We start from the raw sequence: 14697 nt of genomic DNA on the forward strand, positions 1-14697 counted from the left end.
AGACTTATAAAGTCAAAAGGAAATGGCTAGGTTAAAAGATGTAACAGGGCCCCAGTCTAGTAAAACAAATTGCTTGAAGTGGGGTGTCATCCCACCCCTTTTCACGTGGGCCTATAATCACCCCATGTCTTTCAGCTGATTGAGACTGGTCTAAACATTATACTTTCTTTCCTACCCCAAACTATGAAAGCATCCCACTTCCTTCAAATTTGCAGGGGGGGAAGGAAGTGGCGTGGGGTGGGGTGGGGCACTGCCCACGTCTAAAGGCTTCCCCATTCATTTAAATGGAATAAGATTCTAAAAAGGAATCAGATCATTTTTGGCACACAAAATCCACTATTGCCAAGTACAGAATACATGTACAAAAAGCTGAATGATGCACACACCATTCACAAGTGAAGCGATTGTTGTCGTGGGGATAAGTCCCTAAGTACAAGTGCCATATGGAGGGAATGTACCTGAGAAATCAAAATAGATCTAATGCAGTACCACTAAGTGATTAAAAAATAGTACCAAAATAATCAATCATCCTGAGAGTGAATCAATTCTCTGCAAAGTAAAGATGAAGTATACTCAGAAGGCATAATGGCAAGTATAATGTATTTCTAAAATGGCATTGCAGAGAAGTCTGCCAGAGAATCATCTTAAGCAATTATCACCCTGAAAAATTCAGTCTCTTACTGAAACGCATTTCAGGCAATGTACTTCAGAACCTCCATCTAGTCCAGTTTCTGCTTCCCACAGCAGTAAACCATATAACGCTTGGAATCACACAAGAAGAGCCTGAAGGCACTAGCCATCTTCTGCTATTTATTTATGTCTATATTACAATCATATCCTCTCTTTCCAAGAAAGAGTTCAGGATGGTGTACATGTTTCTCCCCAAGTTTTCACCTCACAACCCTGTGGGGTAGGCTATGCTGAAAGGTTGCATGATGGCTTTATGGCTGAATGGGAGTTTGATCCTGGGTCTCCCCAGACCTACTATTATTATTTTTTAACATTCCAATTACTACAGTATGCTGTTACTTCCTAGCCATTGGTACTCAGTGGACGACTGCTTCTGAACATGGAAGTTCAATATAACCACAGTGATTAATATTCCCTATCCACCAAATTGTCCAATACCCCTTTAAACACTTCTAACTAGTAAATATCACCACATATTGTGGCAGTGGATGAAGACACAAGTTATCTTTCCTGAGTCTACAGAATTTAATTTGATGATCCCAAGTTCTACTATTATGAGGGAGGAACATGCATAATTTTATAAACCGGTATTGTGTCCCCAGTTAGCAATCTCTTTCTAAACTAAAAAGCCCCCAAATGCTTTAGCCTTTCCTCATAGGAAAGATGCTCCAATCACGATAGTTTTTCTGGATCTTTTCCAGAGCTACAATATCCTTTCTGAGATGAGCCAATCAAAACTGTACATAGTATTCAAAATGTGGAGGGACTTCCTTCTGAGGCCATTCCTAATGCAACCAAACAAGTATAGCTCATTCTTACTTAGAAAGGAAATTGGCTATGGATTTTCAAGGGAGACTCCTCACATATTTGGATGGCAGTTAAGAGTTCTGTATTTTCAATAAAAACATAACGGATTGTGAGGTTGAGTGATCATCTCCACAGCTGATACTACCCAGTTTGACCTTTATTCTTGCTTCCACTTTAAACTGAAAATACAAAACCCACCTTTAAATTATCCTAGTCAGTACTGAAAGCAGACACAAAGCTTTCTGTGCAGCATACCAAAGGAGATGCCTAGAATGACAATGTTGAGAGGCAACACTATATAGGGGAAACAGTAACCGATGTTTCTCACTCCCTTTTGAAAGCACAATGCCTCAGGAAGGAAAGTGTTACCTTCCCATATTTTTTCATGGTTTTTTTAAAGGTTTTTTTTTAAGGTCAAAACAAGAGTGATAAATGCAATAAATCTGGAAATACAAAAGAAGTACTTGTTAAAGATCTGTAAAAGCTGTTTTATTTAAATGAATTGCTCCATCTTACTGAAAGTCAGGCTTTATCTTTTGTAGAAGTGAAGATTACATTATTGTTTAATGTGGCATTTCCATTAAATAAAAAATTGGCTTGAATTGCAGGTTATCTTTAGTAATTGCTAAACACAGAGCACTTGCTAAAGGATAAAGGATAAAGCTAAAAGCCAGGAATTTCACCAGAAACAAGACCTGTTTACAAGCAGATACTGGTAATATTTTATCACTGCAATTGTTAGCGCTGGCATTTGCATGCTTTCTGCTTCCCTCCCCAACAACGTTCCTTTCTGTATCATATCTATTAGATTGTGATCAGGGATTGTCTTTTAATCTCTGTTCAGTGCCTAGAACATCTTAGACACTGTAAATTAATACTAATACTATACACATGGCTTCTGTTTCTGATGGCCACTGTGTCTTTATTGTAACATCAAGTTTGACCTTAACAGTTAGATCATGGTAGTTATCAAGCTGCCACCCTAAGCACAGTATTAGCAGAGCTTGGGTTATGATCTTGTTTGTGAGCGTCCATTTTATTCTAATGGTGTAACTGATAAGCACTGTGGTCACATAATCTGTGCTATATGAAGCTCATGCTATCTTATATTATCCATCCATGTCTTTATTTATTTAGGGGAATGCTAAAGGTAATGAGGCAGGTGCTAGGTAGCTATGTATGTATAGGCAGATCCTGCTACCTGAACACAATGTGTTCCATGGAAATCGTTTGTTAGGCAAGTGTATCGAGTCGACAATACCCATTTGTTAATATGGGAAATTTTCTAATGCATTCCTGACCAAAAATTCCCCCCAAATACTCAACTTTCATTCTGGAATACGTATAGCAGATAAAAATAAACAGGTTGTGTGCAAACACACCATAAGAATAGACCTTAGTTACAGTTTATGGTTAGCAAGGAGAGAGCTGAACCATGAGCCCTGGTTCAGACAGCAGACTAAGGCTAAGAAAATGGATAACAATTTGGTATTACCTGGCCTATCCATGAAATCACAGTGGCCTAGGCCTGCAATATCCATTCTTTTCAGAAAAAGAACCATGCTGGTCAAGTTGGATTCCTGAATTTTGGCTGGAGGGAGCAGCTTCAATTCATTATCTGTAAATTCTTCAGGGTAGAGGCAGAAACATTTACCTGCCAATAAATTCAACCACAACCTTACTTCAACACATTCTCTTGTGATAAACATGGTTGTTTAAAGCTGACAATGATCCCCCCCCTTACCTGAAGACATGCCCAGAATTTGCCTGCGCATCTCAGCTTGGCTTTTGCTAATGGGCTGTATCACAACAGCATCTGTTCTGATTCGAGGACTGTATACCTTGCAAATCAAGAGAGACATGACTGTGTTGAAAAAAAGAAAGATTGAGCAAGATTGCAATGGATTTGCATTGAGTTTTTGCTTAGAAGGTTTTTCTCGCTGTGTTTCATGAAATGCTTGGCTGCAAATTCATTTCCTTTCCACAATATTTATTATTGTTTCACTTGTCTTGAAATGAAAAAGTGAAAGCAGTTTGATAAATTGACTGAAACACCACTTGTTCCTGTCAGGATTGTTGTAGTTTTGCTGTCATATCTTGGAGAAATTCTCTTCAATAAAACACACCAGTCCACTGAGGATGCTGTGCCTGAACACACAGTACTTCCATAGACTCAAAATAGCTCTTTCTCCCCCTTTTCCTATGTCTATGTGAATATAGGTAAAGGAAAAGGACCCCTGCATGGTTAAGCCCAGTCAAAGGTGACTATGGGGTTGCACGCTCATCTCACTTTCAGGCCGAGAGAGCTGGCATTTGTCCACAGCTTTCTGGGTCATGTGGCCAGCATGACTAAACCGCTTCGGTGCAACAGAACACCTTGATGGAAACCAGAGCACACAGAAATGCCATTTATCTTCCCACCACAGCAGTACCTATTTATCTACTTGCACTGGCATGCTTTCAAACTGCTAGGTTGGCAGGAGCTGGGACAGAGCAACGGGAGCTTACCACGTCACAGGGATTCGAACTGGTGACTTTCTGATCGGCAAGCTCGAGAAGCTCAGTGGTTTAGACTACAGCGCCACCTGCATCATACAGACACAGGCAGCACTGGGAGATAAGGGGTGCATAGCAGGTCTATGAGTTCCTCCTGTATTCCTGTCCAGTCCCACACCCACCACTGCTTGATACACTTAACTCATATTCCATGATAATCACAGAAAGCAGGTGCAATAACCCCAAATGTGGGGAAAGTGAATTGCAATTCTGCTTAGAGCTTACAATGGAATGTGATGGGATAAACATGGAGAAAATATACAATATCCCTGATACTGTGGGGAAAGTCAATTGCATTCTCAATTGTAGTTTACAGTGAAAAAGCAATGATTTATCAGGGCTAGCAGCCACCCATCTGGAAGCAGCAATGGTTCAGCCTGGGAGCTCTGATGTGCAGCAAGATCCCACGCCTGGAATAGTTCCCCATTCATTTCAGTGAATGGAGAATGGAATCTGCAAAAACATTCCTTAGCTCTTTTCATGTCAGTGTTTTGTTTTGTTTTAAACACAGCAGAGCACACGTGGAATTCTGTATTGACTGCATGGCTATTTCAAGAAAGGACATCCCTTCACACATGTATATTTGTCTGGACTGACGTTTCTCAAAAATAAAACCAAGAAGCTTGAAAATCAATGAAAATACAATTTGGCCTCTGCACTGAAAACCTGTTTTAATTAAAAATGTTGATTGAGCTGACTTCCAATGCTGCAGCACAGAGTTTGAGGGTGTGGAAGGAACTATGGGGGTGGGGGAAGGGGACAATAGGCAGGTGAATCCCTGTTGTGCATGGGGGGAGGGAATAGAAAATTATGCCAGCCTTTTAAACAAGTACATATCAAGATCCACACCATAATGAACTATGCAGGTATGTGAAACCTCACCTTTGAGACATGTGTTGCCCCATTGGTAATTTATTAAATATTATTTTACTTACCTTTCTTTTCTCTATCCCAACATCTATAACAAATGCCACAGTTTTAATCCAAACCAAAGATCCCCCAAAGCTTGTAGTTAGCAACACTCTTCTCCTGTAATTTTTGCAAGGCCCTTCTTCATTTGGCTTGAGGATTCTCTCTCTTTCACTGGGATAGAGAAGAACAGGGACCAATTCACCAAGTTCAGGATTTAAATTAGGCCCTTCTTGTTGAATAATCTTGTAGGCTTTTCCAATTTCCTAGAAGCAGTGAAGACATCTTTCATGAAAATTAAACAGGCTCACTGTGCCAGTTCTGAATCTATTCTCTCTTTTTAATGGATTTTATTTCTATGTTAAGCTCTAATGGCAAAAATATAACAGTCATGATGCTGATTAAATTGAGGAAATTGTAACAGAAGCATACATAGAAACATCATATACGGTAATGCGGCAATTCTGTTTCTTGAGGAATTTATTTCAGCCCAAGAAGGGGCTTCTTTCTCTTCCTTCCCCCATTTGCTTAAGTGCCATATTCCTTACAGATTTCTACCATTTGACAGTCTATCATGGCTATACCAATCTCACAGAAAGACATTCTAATATCCATAACAAAACATTAACACGCTACTAGAACAGTAATACTGTAATGAAAAATTATAACATGGCGCCTTGATTTTCCATATCAGTGTGTTCCATACACTTCCCAGAAATAGGACAAATTAATTTGGAAGAATCTCTATCTTGCTAACTTTGAAAATTACTATTATGTTCTTAGTCTAGTTAGAATTAAAAGTATCAAAAGTGCTATAAACCATATATGAAAGTGACTAATTTTTCTTTATCGCTATTAAAATAATTGAACATATAGGAGAATTGCAAATTTGCTTTATAGCATTCTCCCCAGTGGCAGATGAACTCTCTGGGGGTAATAAAAATCAATAAAATGCTAAAGAAACCATTAATTGAAAAATTAAGTTTGAGAATTTAAAGGCACAAAAGTGTAGGAATTCAACAGCTCTAAAGTATTTGTCAAATTATGTCGTTCTTCTTTCACATTACAAAAAATGATTGCTTGCAAAAGATATGGAAAAGAGTATAATGCAATTTAAAATGCATTTCTCTCTCTCCAAAGGCTTAAAGTATTTCTTTTGAATACTACTGCCCCCCCCAAGTCTTTAAATGTAAAAGTGATATATACAGGACCAAAACGCTTTGCCTACATGATTATTCACCTTGATTTCTTAGTAGCAGTTTTGATCCCAGAAAATCTAAAGACCCACTATAATAGAATATGCTATCTAGGGCTCCGTCTGCACTATACACTGAAAACAGTTTTAGACCTCTTTAAACCATAATGGCTTCTCCCAAAGAGTCTCAGGAGCTGTACTTTGTTAAGGGTGCTGGGAGTTTTAGGAGACCCCCATTCTTCTTATAGCGGTACAATTCTCATAGTTCCCTGGGAAGAGAGATTGACTGTTAAATCTCTTTGAGAATTGTAGCTCTGTGAGAGGAATAAGCCACAACCTAGATAGCAGCCCTGGTAAAGTGAGTTGCTGCTAGATCTTCCTAAAAGTAGCTTGCTACAGTTACCTTACAGCATAATTATTGGCATGCCTACTCTGAAGTAAACCCTACTTAGTTCAATGGGACTTTCTCCCAAGTAAGTATATACAGAACTGTAGACTTAGTGCAACATGAGTACTTTTTAAAAATTGGCCTAATTACAGAAGGTTTTAAAGGGGGTACGGAAATTGCTCATCCTAACATGGAAGCCCAAGTACGCAAATACTTTCTGTGATACATTAAATGGCTTACTTACTTGTTCACAGGCCAGAAAGATCACAATATCACCTCTCTCTTTAGAGTTATGAATCTCAAAAAGCAGTCTTAAAGCAGAAGAGAAATTATCTTTCTGAATGCAACAGGTATACACAACCTCCACCTGGTATCTGCTTTTCACTCTTATGAGAGACGTGCTGCCATAATATGTTTGTAGTTTGGTGCACATCTGAGTAGATGTAATTACAATTAGCTTCAGCTCGGGTCTTAATATCACTACATCTTTAAGGAGTCCAAGCAATACATCTGTTGGGAGAGTTCTTTCATGCACATCATCCAAAATGATGATTCCATAATTGCTCAGAAAGGGATTGGACATCATTTCTCTTTGTAGCATGTCATCTGTACTGTATCTGTAGCCATGCAAAGAAAGAAAGATCATTATTCAAAATTGGTGATGACATAAGCTGAAGGAGACAGCACACATTCTTCAGGCTATGCATAATTTGCCCAGGTTTTTCCTTCAAAATGAAAATATCAACAAATTTTGCACTAAAGTGGTGGGGTCGGAGAAATCATGGCAGATTAGAATAGCCTGTCAGGCTTATGTTGTCATACCTGCAAGAAGAAGAGTAGAAGAGTTTGGATTTGATATCCCACTTTATCACTACCCAAAGGAGTCTCAAAGCGGCTAACATTCTCCATTTCCCTTCCTCCCCCACAACAAACACTCTGTGAGGTGAGTGGGGCTGAGAGACTTCAGAGAAGTGTGATTAGCCCAAGGTCACCCAGCAGCTGCATGTGGAGGAGGCAATAATTCAGCATATATCTGGTATGAGAAAGACACAGCAATCCCATGTGTGTTTCCTCAAAAGGAAGTCCCAGTGTGTTCAACAGGGATAACTCACAGGTAAGTAAACACAGGATTGCAGCCTAAATTCCACTGACTGCAGTAGGTTTTAACATGCCAGACTGTGAGCATAGAGTTGATTTATGCTCAGAAAAAGTAAAAAACAGCTTGTCAGAATAGGAAATCAAGTACTAAGATGGGTCCCAAAAATATACACCTCAAGTGTCAAAAGCTAGGGTAAAGCTGTATGCCATACATGTACACATATGTGTGTGCATCACATGCACAAAGCATGATGCATCTCCTATAGCAGTGTTTCCCAACCTTGTGCCTCCAGCTGTTTTTGAACTACAATTCCCATCATCCCTGACCACTGGTCTTGCTAGCTAGGGATGATGGGAGTTGTAGGCCAAAAACATCTGGAGGCACAAGGTTGGGAAACACTGTCCTATAGGGTAGGGTTTAGGCCATCTGACAGCCAAATTTTACGTCCACACCCATGTTCCTAAATGCAGTAGTTTGTTTTTTCACATTTCCACATCTAAGTTGGTTAATTAAAGTGATCCACAGGCACATGTATTTGTAAGGTGGGGAACGATAACCCTGTCCCCAAGTCAATTTGACCTGAGTATCTGGTTCAATGCAACCCATTCACTTTATCACATAGAACTACTGAAGATCAAGACCTTTATAGTTTTGTCACATAATCTTCATAGAACTGTATCAGGCTCTGTTTCTTAGCTGTACATATTAGAGGGACTGAATATGAATGCACAAACCTCAGGATCGTTTCACTATTACAGCAGCTCTCACATGGGACCACATAACCCACTTCATGACCAATATTGACGTCCATCTCGTCAGCTACTTGCAACGCCAGCCATACTGCTGTATGCTTATGTGTCTGTGTGCACACAATTGTTCCGTGTTGAAAATGAGTGGAAAGAGAATATTCAGCACACCACTGGGGCACCTTTAATATTAAAAAAGTTAGAGAGAAATGAATCCATCTATGAAATGAATACACAAGCTTATTTGATTACATGTGCTGTCTCAAGTGAACATCTGCTGTTTGCTTGCTAGCTGTCTGCGTACTAGCAACTGAACAGTTCAATAAATGGAAATTATTTTCCTGGATAAATGTCAAGACCCCGAGTCAGTTAAGTGGTCAAACATAAAGTGAAAGACAGTTCTGGGAATTTCTTGTTCTGAACTAGATTAGCCTGAGTATATTAGAGAAGTGACAGGAATGGCCTCTGGGGAGAAAAGGACACCAACCCTATCATACTTGAGCATTTTGGTTCCTTGCTTGGTTTAACAGTGTGAGGGACATTTCTGATCAGGGTCAGGGGGGCCAAATCCCTGTTTGTGTTTCCTTCTGGGCTTACAGCCCTGGCTCTGCTCAGTCACTTTAGCACAAAATGACCATCTGTCAGAAAGAAGTCAACAGCTGATGTTAATGTTTATTTGAAGCAGAAGGGTTGTTTGTATTTATTGCCATAACTCTGGAATTTGTAGAGGAAATCCATGGGGGTTGTACATCTGTAGACAATGAAAGTGTCTTGGAGTAATCCACATGGCCATAAAACAGGGGAACAAAAGATATTATTTCCTTTTGAAAGGAAAATTAATAAAGGGTCAGTTTATGCACCATCATGTATAATTGTAAAAATGATTGAATTAGATGTTAGGGGAGGGCAGTATCTCTGGTGGGGACACATTGTGTTTCTTCTGGGGAAGTTCGTCCATCTTTGGTCCCCAAACCTGAACTCAGCTCTCACCTGTGGCTCATAGTAGCAGTCAACAGGTGACAGTGGTGACATCCTGGGAAACAGCTGCAACTGGCCAGCTAAACCAGGTAAGGGTAGCCGATGGGTCTTAAACCCTCAGTGAGTTAAGGACTTATCTATCCCCTGCATTTGAAGATGAGGCCAATAGCAGGTACAATGGTCAAGAAGACTTTTCTTCATGTGCTGTTAAGGGAAATCGGGCTCACCAGCCTGTAAAGGTAGCCTATCTTGGGGAAGGAGAAAACCTCCTAAACCTCTGTTGCCTTGTGGTTATACAATTCATGAGAAAGGCTTTGGGTATAAGCCCCTGAGGTGTGTGATTCCTCAACTGGAGTGGGCTCAGAACAGGTGAGGGTCAAGTGCCTCATCAAGCCCAGATGCTGCAATCAGCATGCAAAGTACAAAAGGGAAGCAAAGCTGAGGCGCTGTGTCTGCTCTACTTCCCATGTTGGTTGGACCATGGCTTGGATGGATGGCCCAGGGTGCTCTTCAGGACTATACTTGTGTGGGACTGACCTCCAGGTGCCCTGACCCCGGATCAGAGACAGGAACCAGGATGGACTTTGGACCTGTTGGCCTGCCAGACTGCTGGACTGTGTGCCAGCATATGCTGTGGGATTGTGTACTCCAGCGGGACTTGCCACCAGGTACCCCATTGTTCAGGACACTCTGGTTTTTGTATAACCAGAATGTGGCCTACATTGCAAAGCTAAGAACCACATCCATTTCTCTGCTCACTGTTGCCTCTGGTCTCCAGTAAAGTTTCCCATGAAGGAATGTGGCCCTCATGCTGGAAACGGTAGCTCACTCCTGTTTTATCGACAGTATGGCAAGGTATAAGTCTGCTGGAATATAAATATCTTCTCTACTAACTAGAAGAAAGAGGTCCATTTGAGCCTTGGGTGTGTGGGAGATATTCCATAATAGTGGAGTCACTGAGATGGCCCTATATATGTCATACATTAATAGCAGAAATGAATGTTCTTAACTTTTTGAAATGCTTGTGGTGATGAAAGTTCAAAGTCCTTGTGCCAGTAGAGGAGGCTGGCAGATGCCCTTGGGAAACAGATTGCCTTTTCTTGTCTTAGTGAATTGATTTCAATGTAGCTCATATGGAAGTAATTACTGATTGATTATGCTTGTCTTATACATGATAAAAAAATTCATGGAATTTAAAGTTAAAATTCTAAACATGCACTATATCTCTATCTATATATCTAATCACATATTAATCTGTTTAAGTACAATGTTTTAATTTTTGTATGCTTTGAAGTATGGCTTTGATATTTTTTCTTGTTTTTATTTTATCTTTTTGTAAAGATAAAATAAGGTTATTTTTTAACAAACAAGCAGTGTATAAATTTTATGAAATACAACATTTATCAGTTAATTTGTTTCTAAAACCATATCACATTTTAATTCTTGTCTTTTCAACCACCTACAATGAAATGTTGGATAATATAATCAAATAGGCAATAAGAAGTGCATTCTGTCAAACTATATGGTGAAATGAACTTCATGTACTGATCTTTTGAACTTTGTTTTAAAATGGCAATCTCTCGTATACTACATGCCAAACAAGTATTGAAACTTGCAGTACAGAACTGGATCATGGGTCCTGTTTTTTTAAGGACCTCAATCCTGAAGCCCTAGTAAAACCATTCCTGTCACCACCACTCCCAAGCCTACTGCAATTAATATTGTGCAGATGAGATTTTGATTGGCCTAATACATTTGACAATATTGGAGTACTACAGGACATTCACTGAAAGCAGGCAACAGTTTTACATTCTAGGATGTTCAATAAGTGGTAACATACAGGATCACATGCCTAAAAACTTAGTTCAATGTTCTGTCCATTACAAGATCTATTTTAAAAATATGAATGTTGCATATAATTAATTCATATCATACTGCAAGTCCTTTGTTACAAACACTCACCTGGGAGCTCTTACCAGTTTTGGCATCTCCTGAAACAATCACAATCTGATGATGATGCAGACTTTCCATGAAAGCATATTTCACTTGCCAGACTGGAAGTTCCTCTCTTTCTTTGAGAAGTTTGTAGTAACGGGAAGAGAACGGCAATCCATCAAAAGGATTCATCTCTAAATCTGCTGCATATCTCTCCATCCTTTCCTCTTCCATCTCCTCCCCATCAGAAGAGTCAAATAATTCTGAAAAGCACTGCTTCTCAGAATAAGAAACAAAGTAGTCCATAGCTCTCCTTCATGTATTATTCCCAGCAATGAGTATCAGAACATCAATGAAAACCTTTTACATTAATAAATCACCAAAGTCACCCAGTTCAGAAACAGTATATTCCAAAAGTTCAGTTCAAAAGTGCCACAAAGTTTATATTCCAAGGGTTTGTTTTCTCTTTCCCTTCTTTATTTCTTTGTCACCTCTGTGGGCCGTGAGGTTGATTCATCAGAAAGTTTATTTGAGAGACGTCTAAAAACTAAAACACCTACATTTAAAATGATTCACTCCTGGAGATACAGTTCTGCAGAAACCAATCACTTCCTGCATATTGAATTGATGTATTTTTCCTCCAGATCAAACCAATTAGTAAGAAGTTGGTTTGCTTTCTTGCAGTGTATTCTGCAGCTTCTCTTGCTGGTCTGGTGATTAAGGATTCTGCTGAGTTACCGCTTTGTCACACATGTCTCCATCCTGATTCATTGTGAATAGAAGGCTACAGGATGAGATTATTGTGTCTGATTGTGAAAAGGGTCACATGGTTGCTTAATCCCATTACAATAGATTTTACCACAGGGTGTGCAGTGCAAAACTGGGGGAAGCAGGCAGCTCTGCGCAGCAACCATATAAACGTATACAGTGGTACCTTGGGTTACATATGCTTCAGGTTACAGACTCCTCTAACCCAGAAATAGTACCTCGGGTTAAGAACTTTGCTTCAGGATGAGAACAGAAATAGTGCGGCAGCAGCGGGAGGCCCCATTAGCTAAAGTGGTGCTTCAGGTTAAGAACAGTTTCAGGTTAAAAATGGATCTCTGGAACGAATTAAGTACGTAACCAGAGGTACTACTGTAATTAGAAACATGTTTTAAATTTAGGCCAAACATTTGAAAAACTGTAGTAAAATCTGAAGTGTTCTAGAATTTAGAAAACAGTATGGGAGAATGAGACTTTATTGTTTAAATCACATAAAGGACAGATGAAGGGGCAGTCCTAGACAAAGTGCACTGGGATGAGCAGATATTTGGTTTAGCTGGCTAATTCCCAGCTCAGCCAGTGTTAAATTTCCAATCCAGCTCAGCTGAAGTTATGCTGGTGTAATTGCCTCATCCTGGCACAGCTGGCTCTGGCTGGGCTAAAGTGGTTGCAAAAGGGACTTAGGCTGGATCCTAAACCCATTCAGCTCCAGTGGCCTGACAGTCTAACATAGCACACTATTTGAAAGGCCTATTTCCCCTCTGCCAGGCTAAGGCAGAACAGCAGCAGCCTTGCTGCTGAACAGGGTTTGAATCTGCTGTAACTACACAGGCTTCATTTACACTCGCATGCTTATTTTGCATAGGTTTGCTCTTGCTCCTGAAAACATTTTCAATTAAGAATTAAAAAATAAATAAATCCAGCAGGGCTTCCTAGTGACTCTTAATCTGAGTCGTGCATTCGAGTCGTACCCAATTCCTGCATTGCACCTGACATGGCCCCTTCCTGCTACTTCTTCAGCTCATTCTCAAAATTCAGGGTGGCGGAGGACAGAGTGGCGATGGGCCGCTCCTTGCCGCCTTTCCCCCCTCCGAGCTCGCTCGCTCGCTCGCTCGCTCTCCGCCCTTGGTTTCGACTTCGGGGGATCCCAAGGCCTAGTTTGGTCTCCGGGCCAGGCCGTTGGCGTTGCTATGGCAACGGGACTCTGGGCGCGGCCCAGCCGGCGGGAGGAATCTCAACCGGCCGCTGCTCATGGAGGCCGGCGGAGGTGAGGAGAAAAGTAGCGGAGCGGACGGGAAGGCTGAGAAGGAAGGGAAGAGGGGTGAGAGGACCTCGTCGAAGACGGAGAGGGCGGGGGGTGAGGGATGAGGAGGGAGACATTTCTTTCAGCCACGACTCAACAGCGTTTGAAATAATATTAAAAATCAAAAAATGCACCCGAGCATGCACAGAGTGCATTCCCCCTCCAGACATGAACCATGTCTCCTGGTTTTTCATTACCGCTTGGCTCCGAGGCCGGCTCCTTAAACGGAGCACTTGCGGTAGGATTTGACCCCACGGGGAGGAGGTAGAATAGGGTGGTGGTGGTTTTTTTTTTTTTTTTTTTGGTAAGGTTCCCCTCACCAGCAATACCTGCAGAAAAAGTCAAGGATCCAGATTTTTCTCAGCATATGGAGATTCAGTGAAAAGGGAAGCTTCACTTGTTGGGTTTCTGCCTGTTGGTAGATCCCCAGCTGATCCTGGTAAATTGCGGGATCCTCATCGTGCACAAAAAGTTATGGGGGGAGGAAACTAAAAAAACTCTGCAGTCCTCCCCCCAAACAGCTCAACAACTCTGGGCAATCCACCCACCCCACGCAGGCTCCTCCTGCCTCCAATGACAATGGTAGATCACTGCCAGTAGTTTTTTTTTTAATACTGGGAGTAGATCGCAGTCTCTTGGGAGTTGGATATGCCACTATAGCTGTTAAAAGCGCAGGGAGGAGGTGGCAAGCCATCTCTGGGTTGATAAGCCTATGGGAGTTAGTTGGAGTCTTGGGTGCCCTTTCTTTAGTAGTTGCCAAATTACCACACACACACGACTTCTGCCTTTAAGGGATACACTAGTTGCATGTCTGAAATGGGATACCTGTAAGATAGTTTCTGTGTTTGTAGGGAAAGGGGCTTTTTTTTTTTTTTGGAATCCATAAATAGGAGGGAAGCCTGGGGTTGTGAGCTGTAGGAGTGAGAATAGGAGCAGCAAGGATGCTGTTGAATCAATGAAGATTAGGAGTGTGAGCCTCAGAGAGCAGAGTGTGTATGTCGCTTGGAATAGGAAGTATCGATGGAAGAAAATGCTGGAAAGTAGGAACATGGGGAATGGGTAGCATTGAGGAATGGGTAGCATGATTTTGCACAGCATGGACTGAATGGGAATAGTGTTATGAAATTCTGTAGGTCAGGCACTAGAGAAAACCTGGAAAGATTTTTCCATAGCTGGTAGGAAATCGTATCAACGTTATATTGTAAACCACTAGATTTCAACCTGTTGTTTAAGCTGCAACACAGTTTTACTGTATTTATCAGTTGTTCATGAGAGACACAAGACTTCATTAGGAAACAATGATACCTTGAAGGATCACTAGCAGAA

The 14697-nt window shown here is 40.9% G+C and overlaps 2 protein-coding genes across 9 annotated transcripts in view; one reads left to right on the top strand and one right to left on the bottom strand.

The window, feature by feature from the left end:
• The window catches only part of DHX32 (DEAH-box helicase 32 (putative)), a 23841-nt gene extending 10003 nt beyond the window's left edge, over positions 1-13838 (bottom strand). Inside the window, exons 1-7 of one of the 7 annotated variants that reach the window (XM_081912681.1) lie at positions 13701-13838; positions 11331-12087; positions 8379-8572; positions 6790-7162; positions 4989-5228; positions 3242-3338; positions 2993-3151 (exon numbers count right to left, since the gene is read on the bottom strand). In XM_081912681.1, the coding sequence (XP_081768807.1) occupies positions 2993-3151; positions 3242-3338; positions 4989-5228; positions 6790-7162; positions 8379-8572; positions 11331-11609 (1342 nt within the window). In that variant the 5' untranslated portion in view covers positions 11610-12087; positions 13701-13838. Of the gene's footprint in view, positions 1-2992; positions 3152-3241; positions 3339-4988; positions 5229-6789; positions 7163-8378; positions 8573-11330; positions 12088-13039; positions 13177-13568; positions 13585-13700 lie in introns of those variants that run through there. The other 6 variants (XM_081912683.1, XM_081912682.1, XM_081912680.1 and 3 more) reach the window with 6 other exon arrangements.
• Positions 13227-14697, top strand: part of FANK1 (fibronectin type III and ankyrin repeat domains 1) — a 27842-nt gene continuing 26371 nt past the window's right edge. Inside the window, exon 1 of one of the 2 annotated variants that reach the window (XM_081912841.1) lies at positions 13227-13335. In XM_081912841.1, coding sequence (XP_081768967.1) covers positions 13320-13335 — 16 coding nt within the window. In that variant the 5' untranslated portion in view covers positions 13227-13319. Of the gene's footprint in view, positions 13390-14697 lie in introns of both variants that reach the window. The other variant, XM_081912840.1, reaches the window with a different exon arrangement.

Source organism: Podarcis melisellensis (assembly GCF_964234715.1).
Source record: "Podarcis melisellensis genome assembly, chromosome: 5".
NCBI lineage: Eukaryota > Metazoa > Chordata > Lepidosauria > Squamata > Lacertidae > Podarcis > Podarcis melisellensis.